General features: G+C 45.1%; 1 protein-coding gene across 1 annotated transcript; it reads left to right on the top strand.

The window, feature by feature from the left end:
* The first annotated feature begins 265 nt into the window (after positions 1 to 265).
* LOC149329056 (uncharacterized) lies at positions 266 to 15,171 on the top strand. Its single transcript, XM_089560945.1, has 4 exons — positions 266 to 306; positions 5,707 to 5,887; positions 9,181 to 9,397; positions 14,960 to 15,171. Exons 1-4 carry the CDS (start codon positions 266 to 268, stop codon positions 15,169 to 15,171), a joined length of 651 nt encoding a protein of 216 aa, XP_089417071.1.
* Positions 15,172 to 15,718: the final 547 nt, after the last annotated feature.

Here is a 15,718-nt window from a genome sequence, read left to right as displayed (position 1 = left end):
GTAGGTCGATGAGTTTTGGAAGGTCTGGCAATGGACAGGCTGCTATGCCCGGTGCGTTGCGTTGGGTCCTTGTGAACAGGGAAATTTTGTGCAGTTCTTGACAACAGGGCTCTACAGACGTTACTTTGGATCCGGCAACACGCTTCCTGGTTCGGCTGTATTTACACCTTTTTGAGACTAATTTTGTTCCCTGTTCCAGGGAGTGCCAGGTTTATATTTCTCATTAGTAAAGTAATTTTTTTAGTTTTAATTTCAGGCTGCAGGAATGCTCGTGCACATAGCGATCCTTCTTCTTTTTGCAGGTAAGCAATTACCGGTAAGGTGGTGGTGGTGGTGAAAACATTTATTAAGAATGAACAGGAGGTATGTTTTGATGAGCCCGTAAGAGACCGATCCTTACAAACACTAGGTGGAGGTCCCTAGTATGGGACCCCAGTGGCGATGGCCGCCGCCCGGGCGCGCCCGACTAAGGCTTGTTGGGCCTGGAAGTCGTGGCAGCCGAGCAGGGTCGCCTCCCAGTCCTCCCGGGTTAGGTTGGGGATGGGGAGAATAGCGGGGTTGGAGGGGCAGGCCCACACTATGTGATAGGTGTCAGAAGACACTGCACTACAGTGTGGGCAGCTGCCGCTAAAGGAGGGGTCAAAATGTTTTAGCGCTGCCGGGCACAGCAATGTATTGGTGAGAAGGCGGAGAAGGAGCCGCTCATCCGCCTTCTTGAGGCCTTTACATGGGCGAGGGTAAAGGCGATGACTGTTTTGATAGTAGGTTGTAATTTCTTGGAATGTATACTCCGGATTAAAATCGGATTCCTGATCGGGTGGGGAGGAGGAAACAGCCCGGTGAGAGAGCGCGCGGGCGGCTGCGTCTGCTGCCTCGTTTCCTTCCAACCCCTGATGAGCAGGGGCCCATATGAGGTAACGGTGTGCGGGGTCCGTATACCGTATGCAATTTTGGTATATTCGATAGGCTATGAAGGGAGTGCAGCCTTGTTCGACGTTCCGACAGGCCCCTCGCGAGTCGGTGATTATGTATTTTGAATCGGAATGTGAGGCCGCGAAGGCCGGCATGAATGTCATACCAGAGATTAATTACGGTCCGTATTGGCAATGTTCCTCAACAATACAGGAGGAATGCGTTTACCTCAAATGGTTAAAGTATGTTGTGAACCTACGCTATGTCTACGGTGCTTTCTTGACAACAATAAAATCCCGTTAACAATTTATGTTCGGCTCTTAAAGCGCTGGTGCTTTGAATGTTCGCGGTACTGCGTGCGGCGTGATTCCTTTTCACTATTCCGCACACTAATGACTTCAAAGTTGCAGACACGGCAATCTAGCTACAAAAATTGGCTCAAGGCAGACAACAAAACCTCGGCAGTTACGTGTATCTACGTATGTCCACCAAAATTACAGGCCGTTTTTCCCCAAATACCTCCGGTTGTCCAGTGTCGCCTATTTCCGCACATTTGCTGTCGAACTTGGTCACATACCCAGATACCAGCATTCAAGTAAGTTCAAGCTCCCCAGTGTGTAACCATCATACATTACTCATTACTCTACGGCATGTCTGCTCCTTTAGAGCGCAGTCGGCGGATATTGGTAAGAACGTTGGGTTTGTTGACAACCCAATGTGGTTTGACAACTGTAGCCATGTATTCTGAATTGTTTTTTATATGTCTTTTCACAACGCTGTATTTTGTACATTATTATTTATAGTGGGTTGTTATTCTTGTTTTACTTGTCTGTTTTCCGCCCTGCTAATCTATTTCATTCTCGTCATATAAATATTACCTATTTAAATTACCGTTGTTATTACTGCTAATTGTACCTGTCCATGATGCTGCTTGTTTTTTATTCAAGTTAGTATTAATCTACCGAAGGTCCCGTGACAGTCGCTGGACTTTGGCGCCCTCGCCTGTATGCTGAATTTATCTAACCAATATGTAGCCAATAAATTCTTATCTTAAAAAAAAAAGAAGAGCTTAAGAAAAAGGTATCGTAACTGCTGCAATCAGGTGTAAAATTCTTTGCGTTAGTATCTGTTTATTTTTCGGAAGGATGACATAGTTGGAGTTCTCTATTTCCTATTGTTCTATTAGCTTTCTTTGTTTTGTACAGATAAATGCTGTTGTACCCCCGCGGTGGCCTCGTCGTTTCAGCATCCGCTTCCCATGTTGGAGATGCGGGTTTCGATCCCCAGTGCCCCTAGGTACCCACCGGGGATACAATGGGTACAACCTGTCCCCTGCCTCGTGCTCGGCTTCTTTAGGGTGAAAATCTTGGGAAATGGGTCTTCCAACCCCCCCCCCCCCCCCTTGAGTAGAAGAAAACATCTTGTACCATGGCGTTCTTTCGCCACACACGCCCTTGCGCCATATAAATTGATCATAATCAGATAAATGCTGTTATCATTTCCTGCTTCGGAATTAGGGACACTTTACCACTTTTGCAACGACAAGTACAGTGCATGTATAAACATTGCTTGCACGCCACGCGACTGGCTTTGTGATAGTGGGAGCAGCTTCCACAGCCCACATTGGAGCACGCGATGATAAGGATATAAGATAAGCTCGCACACTTTCACCGAGATCTTTGTCCACCAACAAAGCGCCTTTTTTTTGTTCGTTGGAGCAAACCATTCATATCTCCCGTCAGGGGAAAACGGCTGTTGTCTCAGCCGTTGCGAACACGACCGACAACTCACCCTGGCCGGGCCATGCTAAAAACAGAACCTGCAAAGTTATAGCAAATCGAGGAGTATGGTTCAGTGACGTAGGTCGCGAAGGCGGGGCTCGATAACAGTCTAGAGCCAAGTGTGAGAGCAATCAACTGAAGAGTGGAACTAAGGCAGCAAAATTGGCGGCTAGGACGACAAAAGTTAGGCAAATATAATTCGTTATACACTTATATCTTTTTGACCACTTCAGACAACGCTGTAGCTGCTGGTCTTCGAAATGTTTTGACTGCGTATATTTGGTTCCAAAGTATAACGCATTTCGTGCAAAAAAAGATGGTAATGTTCTCGCTCTCTCAGAGCAGCGTGAAGCGGCTCTTATGCTATGTCAAATGAATTAGCTTCCAAGTGAAAAAATGTTGACATTGATAATTTGGCATGGTTTGCCGCTGTGGCGCAGTGGTTACGGCGCCCGACTGCTGTCCTTAAAGACGCGGTTTCGATCCCGGCCGCGGCTGTTGCATTTAGATGAAGGCGAAATTCTAGAGGCCCATGTACTATGCGATGTCAGTGCACGTTAAAGAACCCCAGATGGTCGAAATTTCCGGAGCCCTTCACTAAAGCGTCCGTCTTGGCCTGAGTCGCTTTTGGACGTTAAACCCCAACAAACCAATAAACCAAACCAATGTCGCCAATGACGCCATAAATTTAAAAAATAGTAACATTCCTCTATGATTTCCTGAGTTTCAGTGACCATTGGCTTCCTTCATGTTTTTAGCTCCACAGTTCATCTTTGCTCATGTTTATTTCTCACAATAAAACAATAAAATAAGGTTAAGTTGAGGCTGATTTATTGTGCACAAGTATGCTAGACTCTCCATCTAATTTGAATTATGCCACCGCGGTGGCTCAGTGACTATGGTGCTCGGCTGCTGACCCAAAAGACGCGGGTTCGATCCCGGCCGCGGCGGCTAGAATTTCTTTGGAGGAGAAATTCTTGAGGCCCGTGTACTATGCGATGTCAGTGCACGTTAAAGAACCCCAGATGGTCGAAATTTCCGGAGCCCTTCACTAAAGCGTCCGTCTTGGCCTGAGTCGCTTTTGGACGTTAAACCCCAACAAACCAATAAACCAAACCAATGTCGCCAATGACGCCATAAATTTAAAAAATAGTAACATTCCTCTATGATTTCCTGAGTTTCAGTGACCATTGGCTTCCTTCATGTTTTTAGCTCCACAGTTCATCTTTGCTCATGTTTATTTCTCACAATAAAACAATAAAATAAGGTTAAGTTGAGGCTGATTTATTGTGCACAAGTATGCTAGACTCTCCATCTAATTTGAATTATGCCACCGCGGTGGCTCAGTGGCTATGGTGCTCGGCTGCTGACCCAAAAGACGCGGGTTCGATCCCGGCCGCGGCGGCTAGAATTTCTTTGGAGGAGAAATTCTTGAGGCCCGTGTACTGTGCGATGTCAGTGCACGTTAAAGAACCCCAGGTGGTCGAAATTTCCGGAGCCCTCCACTACGGCGTCTCTCATAGCCTTAGTCGCTTTGGGACGTTAAACCCCATAAACCAAACCAAACCTAATTTGAATTATGTCGCACTCTTCATTTATTGCTTCCATATCCTAATGTGACGAATACTTATCAGGTGCGAATAAAATGTCTTTTTTAAGGAGCACATGCACAAAGTTCTGGTTGTATGGTGTACTCTTAGAAACGATTCATGAGGTATCAGTATGAGTTCATTACCTTGTGGTATTCAAACACCAAGGGTAAGTTTGTAAGAAATTTTCTTCTGGCATACTCTTTCCGTTTAAGTTGTGATGTGAAAGTTGAGTATAGGTCCCGTGAGGCAGGAAGACAGTGTGATACAACGGCTGCCTATTCATTTATTTAAATGCTTCCTGCTTTTATTGTGTCACGTCATCTGTTAAGAATTTTCATGCAACAGCAATTTTTCAGACATTCAAACCTAAACCGAAACATCTAACGAGAAGAAATTCAAATATAAATTACTCAGGGGTGGCACACAAATGCAGACTGGTCATTCATGACCTCGTATGCTGATGTGTTACATATCATTCCGAAGTAAAAAACCGGCAGCCTGATGTCTGGTGTCAGTACTCGAAGTGCCAGCATAGACAGCTCTATCTTGTTTTTGTTTGTAGTAAAACCAGATACTTATTCCTTCTAACGAATGGTACTGACATCTGTTGGGCAGCTAAAGAAGATGCATTGCAAGAAAAGTTTGAAGTTAAATATTAATCTTTTTTTTGCAACTCAGAATCAGTCTCATGCCGTTTATAAAGTATTCTAAGGTCTTCGGTTGACCTCGTTTTATTTTGCATGTTTAGATTAGTTTTTCTTAATTAAGCTGAAAATAAAGCTAATAAGAGCGAAGCAAATCTTGTCTAAATATCCCGGAGCCTAAACCTCTATTTTCTCGTTTATGCAACAAAAAAAAAATTGGCTAGTGCTAAACACAAACTATTGTGCCAAAGCAGTTTTTTGCACGCGGACACCGATCACGAGAGGCGTGATCGGCTGCGGCGATACCACAGCGCTCTCGTGCATTGGCCAGCGGAGCTGAGATTCCAGCCGGGACCTTATTTATTTTATTCATTTATGGTTTGTCCAAGGCTAGCTTCAAGGTAAAGCTTCACACTAACCACTAAGCCGGGTTGACCTCGCGAAGTAGCGTTCTCGCACTAAAAATCACGTCCTTGTTCTACCGCAGGTGTTAGTTATAGAAGCCCCTTGTGGCAGCCATAAATCTCTTCCTCTAATGGCTTTTCATAAAAGCAGTTTCTTTTTAACTAGAATCTCGCTGTCCATCGACCTTATGCATACTTCAGTTTTCCCTCAACTTCCGCGACTAACCTCCTAGTTTAGCATGAGCTGCAATTCATGGCAGATTTGAGGTGTGTCTTAGATACTCCCATTATATCCCTCTTGTGTACCTCTTTATGAATCCGTCCATGCAAATAAACGTGTTCACATCCCTTCTGCTCTCTTCGCCTGCAGCAGGTGCACAATGGCGAGCGTCTGGCGTGCCAACTACGTCATCGACCAGTTACTCCCCAGCGTCGGTTCGGAAGAGGTTGCACTGCCCAGAATCACGTTCGACGTGGATCACACGGAAGGGACCAACTCAGGATTTATTGAGTTTCACCTAGAAAACGGAGCCCTCGGCAACCTGCACCGAAGGGTGAGTCTCCTGTACGAGTTGACTTTGTTTCGAAAGTTTTTAGACAGATGTGCTTAAGGATCAGTAATGGTATCTAGCATGTCAAGTGTGCTCGTGCGAAGCATCCTTTACTAGTGATAACTCTAAGTAAAGAGTAGCTTTAATTATTAAACGCCTTCAGAGAGTTGGCTGCCGGGTTGGCTCACTAGATATGGCACTTAACTGCTGGCCCGAAAGATGCGTTTTCGATCGCGGTCACAGCGGTCAAATTTCAATGGAGGCGAAATTTCAGACGCCCGAGTACTGTGCGATGTCGGTGCACGTTAAAGAACTCCAGGTGGTCGATATTTACCAACCCCTTCACTATGGTGTCCCTGATAGCCTAAGTCACTTTGGGACATTAAACCCTATAAACCACCCAAACAATCTTAAGAGAGTCATGCGGCCTTCCTTAATCCTTCGGCTTTGTACAGGCACTTTCGGGAACCTTCCTCTTTCGGTACAGCTTCGCTCTCTGCTATTTAAAAAGATCAAGGCGTAAAATGTGGAATGGAAGCCATTTACATTATATGAAAGGTGTCCTGTTGACGCTATCATCACCGCGCTTTAGTTTTAAGGATCACCACAAGCCTGCCGACATAACGCGTATCCAAACTTGTGGGGAGTGAATGCGAAGTTATGTATGCGAACCATCCACGAAGAGAAAGCACCACTGGAAAGAGCAAACAGTTGCTCAAAACCAAGCACTTAAACTTACGATCCTTGACGCGACAAAATTTGCTGAATGAGGGGTACATCAGGGATGAAGAGGTGCAGTGTCATTTACAATAAGTCTGTGCAAGTGGCGGCATGAGCGGAACTGGCGTCGTACTGTATCGCCTGAGGTTCAAGTAGTATTTCTGTTCTTTCAAAATAGCTTTCTGGAGGCCGCCAACATTGGTTGGCCGCAATATGCCGCAAAAGGAATATTTTTACCCTATCTAAAAAGCTTATTTTTAAAATTTTTGAAAATGTTCACTTAATCACGCGGTATATTCTTCCGTAGTCACTGTTCGAATTACTAGATTAAGAGTTCACAATTTTAGTACTATGAAGCAGCATGACGAAGCTAAAAGCGCAATATGACACAGACGGAACGACGAAGAACAAAACCAACATAGCACTATGTTCGTATAGCTCTTCTTCCTGCTGATAAGCAAACAAGGGTAAGGGAATGAGGGGCTCGTTATAAATATGAGAGAAGCCAACAGCCACAGAAACCAAGGGGCACAGGGGAGTTTTTTTTTAATTTATTTATTTACTTTGTGCTGTTGATCAATTTAGAATATTACTGAATATGTTATCGCTTAAAGCTAATTGATTAGAAAAGCAGAAGAAAAAACAACCACATGCCGCCGGTGGGATCCGAACCCACGACCTCCGAAATACGCGTCCGGTGCTCTACCTCTGAGCTACGGTGACGGCTGTCAAACCTTCTGCTTTCGGGGGTATTAATATTTTTACAAATAACCTAACATTCAGAGTGTTCATCAGCGCCACCCACGTTCGTAAGCGGCGGACGTAGAACGTCCTGAGTTACCGCTGGTGTGATGTAGAACGTCATCGAACGGCGAGGGTGGAAGCTGTGTGAGAGCCCTCTTATGCTTCCTATGGCATCAAGACTGCCGGAACCGAGGCCCTCGCTAAGCAATTAAGCAAACAAGGGTAAGGGAATGAGGGGCTCGTTATAAATATGAGAGAAGCCAACAGCCACAGAAACCAAGTGGCACAGGGGAGTTTTTTTTTATTTATTTACTTTGTGGTGTTGATCAGTTTAGAATATTACTGAATATGGTATCGCTTAAAGCTAATTGATTAGAAAAGCAGAAGAAAAAACAACCACATGCCGCCGCTGCGATCCGAACCCACGACCTCCGAATTACGCGTCCGGTGCTCTACCTCTGAGCTACGGCGACGGCTGTCAAACCTTCTGCTTTCGGGGGTACCGGTGCTCTACCTCTGAGCTACGGCGACGGCTATCAAGCCTTCTGCTTTCGGGGGTATTTATGTTTTTACAAATAACCTAACATTGAGAGTGTTCATCAGCGCCACCCACGTTCGTAAGTGGCGGACGTAGAACGTCCAGAGTTACCGCTAGTGTGACTTAGAACGTCATCCAACAGCGAGGGTGGAAGCTGTGTGAGAACCCTCTTATGCTTCCTATGGCATCAAGACTGCCGGAACCGAGGCCCTCGCTAAGCAATTAAGCAAACAAGGGTAAGGGAATGAGGGGCTGGTTATAAATATGAGAGAAGCCAACAGCCACAGAAACCAAGGGGCACAGAGGAGTTTTTTTTTTTAATTTATTTATTTACTTTGCGGTGTTGATCAATTTAGAATATTACTGAATATGTTATCGCTTAAAGCTAATTGATTAGAAAAGCAGAAGAAAAAACAACCACATGCCGCTGGTGGGATCCGAACCCACGACCTCCGAATTACGCGTCCGGTGCTCTACCTCTGAGCTACGGCGACGGCTGTCAAACCTTCTGCTTTCGGGGGTATTTATGTTTTTACAAATAACCTAACATTGAGAGTGTTCATCAGCGCCACCCACGTTCGTAAGCGGCGGACGTAGAACGTCCTGAGTTACCGCTAGTGTGACGTAGAACGTCATCCAACGTTAGCTTCATTGCACTTCACAGCCAACTAGCCCTCCAAAACGTCCTAACTATAGATCAACATTTTCCTCGTTGCCTCATAACAGCCTGCTCTCAGTATCAGGCCAGTTTCCCGTTTCCCTGTCGGCGCACTAACTATCAAGAAGGGCTACAAATTTCACCTTCAGTGGTTTATCTAGCGCTCGTAGATGTCTGTAGCCAGATTTGGTCCCTCTTACGAAGCGTCTACATTTATGACCCGAAAACCATCGCATATTTTGTGCAATAAAAAAAGTAAAAGCTGTCATTTTCAGTTCTCGAATTCTGGACAAAAGTTTTGATTGTTGCACAATTTTAGAACCGCAAACGGTAGCTTTTACTCTTCAGTAAGTAAGTCCCATTCTTTCATCAGTAGCTGTTGTTGTTGATTGTCATTGTGCTCGTTTCCTGGGCCATCCCTTTTACGCTATAATCTCACGAAGCCTCCACTCGTTGTCTCACTTATATGAGCTTTTTAACTATGATAAACTAGCAGAAACCACCCGAGCTATCGTTTTATTCAGTGCTTTCACCAATCGCTTGGTTTCAATATTAGCTTTCTTCAAAAATAAATGCACGCGCACTATTTCTACTCAAACACCTCCAAGTGTGTAAAGCCCAGCTTTGCTTGCGCAGGTACGCCGCATCGGCGACTGCTCCTTTTCGGACTTCACATGGAGTACCCAGCCCAAATACATTATTGTCTGCAACTTAAGTCTGCGGGGCTTGGTCGCAAAGTACGACCTCGAGGTGACCGTCGACAGGAAGTCCAAGCATGCAGTCGTGGAAGTAGTCGTGGACAACGGCGAACTTTTCACCATTATGTACTCTTACATTGACAAGTGCACAAAATGTAAGTGATGTGCGCCTATGAAAGTTCAGTTACAAAAAACTCCATCGCCCTTTTTGAGCTCGGTTATCCTTCCTTTACCCATACCAACGTTAAGTGTGTTTATTTTGTTTCAAGCTCCTCCCCTTCCATAAGTTTCAAGTGCTTTCCTTCCAAATATTCGGAGAACCTTCAAAGCTGGAAAAGGCAGATAATATTCCCAAAAGGTGAAAAAAAAATCAAAGCACTGCGCTTCAAAAGTTCTTAAGAAGAAGATGTGTATCACTGGGTGTTGCTTTAAAAAAATGTATTCGTTCTTTCTATGGTTTGGTGAGTCCGGCATGCGACTCAATAATTTTATGCCCGTTGGCTTCAGGGTGATGCTAAATATCATCCGTTGTCTAGTGGCATACAAGGACTGTTTGCAATGAAAATAGTGTCTCCATGTGAAAAATCCATTCGAATACGGATTCCAAGGGCGGATACGCACGCGAATAACTCAAGCAATTATCGGCGCTTGGGATAAAAAAAGAAACTATGTAAATACGTGAACATTAAGCGTCAAAATATGCTGCCACTTCCACAGCCAGCTGCGGCAGGCTGCCGAGCAAAAAAATCTCCCGTGAAACAGTTTACAAGTGCGAACCTGTGACCACACAGACAACGAAGTAACATTGGCCATGGCGGTGGTACACCAACACTAGGCTGTCGTCGGAGACAAAATTTCGGGTGCTCTCGCCCACACTTTAAGTGCGCACGTAGCGCCCGCAAAGCCCCGCAAATAGCGCTGAACGTTGGCGAAGCTGTCGCTCGTTATCCCGAAGCCCCAAAAGAGGCATAGTCACGTTCAGTGAACACGAGAGCGATAACGCTCTTCAAATGGCCATAAGAACCCAAGAGGGCCCTGTGTCCAGCCCGACAGAAAAGATCATAGAAAAATCACACGGTACGTTAAACCCCATAAACCAACCAACATGGTTAAGAGGCTAGCGAAATTTTTCTCATAATATAGAAGCTTCGGCAAAATACATTGAAGAAAAAATTATAAACTCAAAGAAACAAAGAATGAAACCAAATGCGCTCATAGGCGCGTACTTACGGCTTCAAATGCGCAATATGTATTTATCAAGGCGCTGCGCGGCGCCCGATAAGTACCTTTTTTCCGAAGGTACAGTCTCAATCAAAAATTTAGAGCCCAAGCCATGTAGCACTTAAGCATGTTTTACAGTCCTAGACCTGGGAGGTTTGAACACTTAAGTTCCACCCGCCTTCGTGAGATTAGGGTCCCTCAGTATGCAACCGGTGCCGCGTTTCAGGGCTAGGAAGCAGACCCCCCGACTGTATAGTTTTTGAACGACTGCACATATCGTGTGCGCAATCCCCGTGATTTATGGGAAAGTGGTACGGAAGGCCCTTCAGATGAAAGTGAAGAAGCACAGTGTTCAAGACAACGTTACCAGTTCGAGGACGAAGGAACACAATCTCATGAAAGCCTAAACCAAATTCAGATGTTTGGATACCTATGCCGACAGCCGTTGCACTGTTTCTAACTGCGAGCATAATTTCACGCCGCTGTTCAGAAAGGCTTCCTTTTCTGTGCCAACGGTGCTGCATCGCGCTCTATCTACTCTAATTGGTACATATTACTTTCAGTTGGCTATGTCGTCGTCTTCCTCGTCCTTCATCCGATTGCTCAAAGTTTCAGAGAACTCAGTGGCACTAGTGATGCGGCCGTGGCTTTGGAATGATGCCGGAAGAATGAAGTAATAGAAACATTTCGTTATGTCGCCAGTGGCCGTTCTATGTAGCCGCGACCGAAGAGCGAGTGAATGCCAAGGTACCGTCTCTGCGAAAAGTAACCGGGCAACGGTGGTTTCTTTCTTAGCCGCGTAGCGAAGCACTTATGGCAGCCCTTAAAGTTAGAAACTGTGTAAAGTAAGGTGAACCACTTTCCTAACGTTTTGACACCTTCCAGTCTTTAGGGGCGCCGTAAAGGCTATCTTGTACGGTTCAGAGGCAAGAACCTTCTGCCCGGTTACTTATGGCAGATGGGGGAGGTTTAACAGCCAAAGAAACGAGCAGCGCTGAGCGTGCTACCCAGTAATGTTGAGGGAAGCAGCTGAATGTGGCGGAACGTAAATAATCGAAAGCGGCGAGGTAAGCGTTAGCATGAAGTGCACTGAAGGAGAGGCGCAGTGCATTCTTGGGTAGCTGATGGGTGCTATTACCAACACCTGGATATCTACCGGTTGCTTTTGGCGCTATCCGTGCAGCCGCCTTCAAACGGTTGTGTAAATCGAACGGGGCTGAAAGGTAAACGCTCACCAATGCGGTCGAAAGTGTCGCCAAGCCTATATAAGAGCGGGTAACAGCTAAGGAACGTTAAACAGTGGAAGAAGCAAGGGGCGCTGATAATTTTGCGCATCATAATGGAGAGAAGCGGCTGAATGCCGCGGCGCGTAATCATTAATGACCAGCTCACATGGAGTGATCACATTTGTCTTATAACTTCTTCTGCAATGAAAAAATTGGGGTATTTAAGACGTAAGTTAAGGGGAACACCAAGCAATTTGAAGAAATTAGCTTATGAATCCATTGTTAGGCCGAAACTCGAGTACGCTGCCGTAGGGGAGGACCCTCACACGAAAAAAGACATTGCACAGATAGAAACAGTTCAAAGGCGTGCGATGTGCTTCATCTACAATCAATATGAAACCTTTGAATCTTCATCTCTTCTTATGGAAACAAACCAGATAAAACCTCTCAGCATCCGAAGAAAGATAGCAAGATTAGAATTTTTGTGCTACTTGATTCAGGGAATATTTGGCATCTCGGCAACTTCTTATGTTACTCCATCATCAGCTCGAAAAACGCGACATACACACATCTACAGCTCAACTCCTCACTTCGCAAAACAAATTCCCATAAGTTTTCATTTTTTTCCTAAAACAATCAGTGATTGCAATTCACTACCTGAAGAGGTTTTTACGTGTGCTAACTTCAAAGAGGCCATTACCAATGTCTTTTAACCACTGAAAATGCCCTTCTGAAACTAGCATTCGTAATTATTTTAGATCGGACGAAGATGTATCTCGGAGTGCTTTTAAATCTACATGCATCAATTTTAAACATATGTATATGTACGTAAGCTGCGATTTGTTCAATGCACTGTAATCATTTCTTCTAATTTGCTTTTGCCCTCCCTGCTTGGACCAGAAAGGTCTGCAGTATCATGTAAATGAATAAAAAGAAAATAAAGCATCACAAGCGGCGAGGGCGGACGAGCGCACACCTCATTTGAAAGAGAAGTTACCCATAGAGGAGTCTCCTCAAGCTACGAAAGCAACCAGTAAAACAAAGTCGACTGCCCAGGTAACGAATGGACCGATCACAACGCCGATCACAACGAGAGTAGCATGAGGCGCTTGCAGGCGGTCATCCCCTGACCGTTCTGTTGATCACGTTGGTAGCCAATCTTTGAAACTGGCTTCCCGGTAAGCACGAACAGATTCACTGCGAGCGATACATATATCCACGGAAACCGCCCATCTTGCCGCCTCTGAACAGCATGTGTTAACGATTCATCATTTTCCCTAAACTGCCGCTTATGCAGTTGCTTAAACTCGTATGTCATGCGTGGACACTGCAAACCAAGGGAACGTGTTAGTGTTTTGGAAAACTAGGCCAATGTAACGCCGATCGTTTCTTTCTGACGAGAGGAATTACTGCAGCAGAGGCTATCACTTTGAGCATTTGTCTCGTATGCATAAGATGCGGGGTGGACACCTTAGTGCCGCTGTGTACTCACCAGTGGATACAAAGGAGGCAAGCTTTCTCCTGGCTTTGCGCCTGGCTTCTCAGGAGTGAAATGCTTGCAAATGAACCTTTGACCCCCCCCCCCCCCCTCTGTATAAAACAAAAAGAACCACAGTGGGCTTTGCAGCACTAGGTAGATGTCAGTCTCTGGGGGACATATTTCTCATTGCGGGAGGGGATTAGGTGACCAAAGGCTTTTTCCCAAGCATTTCGCCTCAGCCGCCGCGGTGGCTGAGTGGTTATGGTGCTCGGCTGCTGACCCAAAAGACGCGGGTTCGATCCCGGCCGTGGCGGCTGGAATTTCCTTGGAGGAGAAATTCTAGAGGACCGTGTACTGTGCGATGTCAGTGCACGTAAAAGAACCCCAGGTGGTCGAAATTTCCGGAGCCCTCCACTACGGCGTCTCTCATAGCCTTAGTCGCTTTGGGACGTTAAACCCCGTAAAAACAAACCAAACCAACCATTTCGCCTCAGATGGGCCAAGCACATGGCCACCTGAAATCTTTTCTCCAGATAAAAATTATCTCCATGCATCTCCAGAAACAGTTTATATCCAGCTAAAATACGTATATTTTATGCCTCTTTCATGTGCTTGCCAGCGTATAGATATGATAATCTTCATCATTGCTCTTCATAAGCTTTTTCCTTAAACACTGCTGTCGATATGGCAACCTATAAGCCGCCAGTACGCGATTATATGGTCATGCGTAGGCGATTGTGAACAGATGCACAGAAAAAAACATGGCAGAATCTTTGCGCATACTTGCCTGTGTGGGTTTTTCATTCGGTGCATTAAGAAGCATGAAGAAGGGCATCATTCATTTTGCAGCCAAGCGATATTTCTTTATTCCGGCGTCTAACCGTACAGGCTGTAAAATATTAGACTTTACGAAAAAGGCGTCTTGCTTGTATATTACGCGAATAGGGAGACGCTAAATAAAACAATAATTACCATTGTAAGAATCGTAACCAGGCAAAAACAGTTAGGAAACATTTCATTTTCTGCCGTAACGGAGTCGTTTATAGTGAACTTAGAGGCAGCTTAGAGGCTCGAAGACTACTCCGCTTCCCAAAATTTTTACTGGTATAACACTGGTGTCCTGAGATATCTGTTATCACTTTTTTCACGACATACAACTTTTTGCAATAAAGACGTCGATGACTGGCGTGATACTATTCCCGGATATAACGCAGCTACTTCTTACACCTTGTATTCAATTAAGCCTGCCCTAAATTAAAAGCCGTCAGTTATGCCCAGAGCGCGCTGCACGACATAGTTGGCAGCTTAAATGGGATATGAAGAGCTGTGTCACGTCGGAACCAAATTTCCATCGATCTCCATTGTCTTTCATGTTTAATTAGAAGTAGTGAGTTAAAAATTTAAAAGCAAATATTACAGATCATAAAACTCATACGAATATTATCTGTCGTGGAATAGTCTTGGAATACTGTCGCCTTTCTATTTTTAAAACATGTGTAACAAGTGCCGGCAGCAAAAGATTACATTTTTAGTTTCGTTAGCTTGCACGTTGACGACTTCGTTTACCTTCTCACTGTTTTCAGTGAGATGCATAACCCACAAGGAAAACCGGCTTTCGTGTATTCTTCATCGTTCGTGATTTAAAAGCACAGACCTAATTTTCAATTCCGTGTATTCAGCCTGCTGTACCTCTAATCCCTAACGCAGACCGAAAAAAAATTAACAGGAAATTTCGCCGAAGTTTTCTTTCCTCCCCTAAGCAGTATAACGCTGTGTTTACGTCTGCGCAGGCACAGAACTTCAGTTTTTCAGTGCGAAGGTGTCTGCGAAGATTATTCCACTCGAAACACTCTTGGACCTTCCCCGTGCTGTCATCAAGCAGTTCGAGAAAGAATTTGTTCGTCGAGCAGTAATGAGAATCGCTTTCGCCCTTAACACAACTTACAAGCAGGCTTTTGAGGCAAAAACGGCCACACTTACACTGGCGGACTTCACTGCTTAAGCCTGGGGATTTTCCTCAAGCAACTCCAACGTGTTAAAGAGCAGGCTCATCACAGTCATAAGTGAATAAAGGTAGTTTTCACTTCTGCACTGTTTCACCGTTTTTTCTGTTCTTTTTATCAAAAAAAAACCTGACAGATTTCAGTTTCAGAAGTCGGTTCGCGCAATCGATTCAACGAGTTCATCCGGTGTGCTCTCTACAGTGTGATAGTCCACACTAAGCCGCAGTGGAACTGATAAAAAAGTGGTTTATGGTTATGGTTTATGGTTTATGGGGTTTAACGTCCCAAAGCGACTGAGGCTATGAGAGACGCCGTAGTGGAGGGCTCCGGAAATTTCGACCACCTGGGGTTCTTTAACGTGCACTAACATCGCACAGTACACGGGCCTCTAGAATTCCTCCTCCAAAGAAATTCTAGCCGCCGCGGCCGGGATCGAACCCGCGTCTTTTGGGTCAGCAGCCGAGCACCATAACCGCTGAGCCACCGCGGCGGCTGATAAAAAAGTGGCGTTCAGTATATTATCATCAGCACGCACTCTCATGAAGT

The sequence above is a fragment of the Amblyomma mixtum genome, chromosome 9, assembly GCF_055824585.1.
Source record: "Amblyomma mixtum isolate Tamu chromosome 9, ASM5582458v1, whole genome shotgun sequence".
NCBI lineage: Eukaryota > Metazoa > Arthropoda > Arachnida > Ixodida > Ixodidae > Amblyomma > Amblyomma mixtum.
This window is presented reverse-complemented; position numbering and strand designations above follow the sequence as displayed.

What these genes read in the sequence shown, in the direction of transcription:
- LOC149329056 (XM_089560945.1), top strand. Translation starts at nt 266, where the DNA reads ATGCTCGTGCACATAGCGATCCTTCTTCTTTTTGCAGGTAA. An exon ending in TCGGCAACCTGCACCGAAGG is followed by an intron (nt 5,888 to 9,180) that starts GTGAGTCTCCTG and finishes TTGCTTGCGCAG; the next exon opens with GTACGCCGCATCGGCGACTG. An exon ending in CATTGACAAGTGCACAAAAT is followed by an intron (nt 9,398 to 14,959) that starts GTAAGTGATGTG and finishes ACGTCTGCGCAG; the next exon opens with GCACAGAACTTCAGTTTTTC.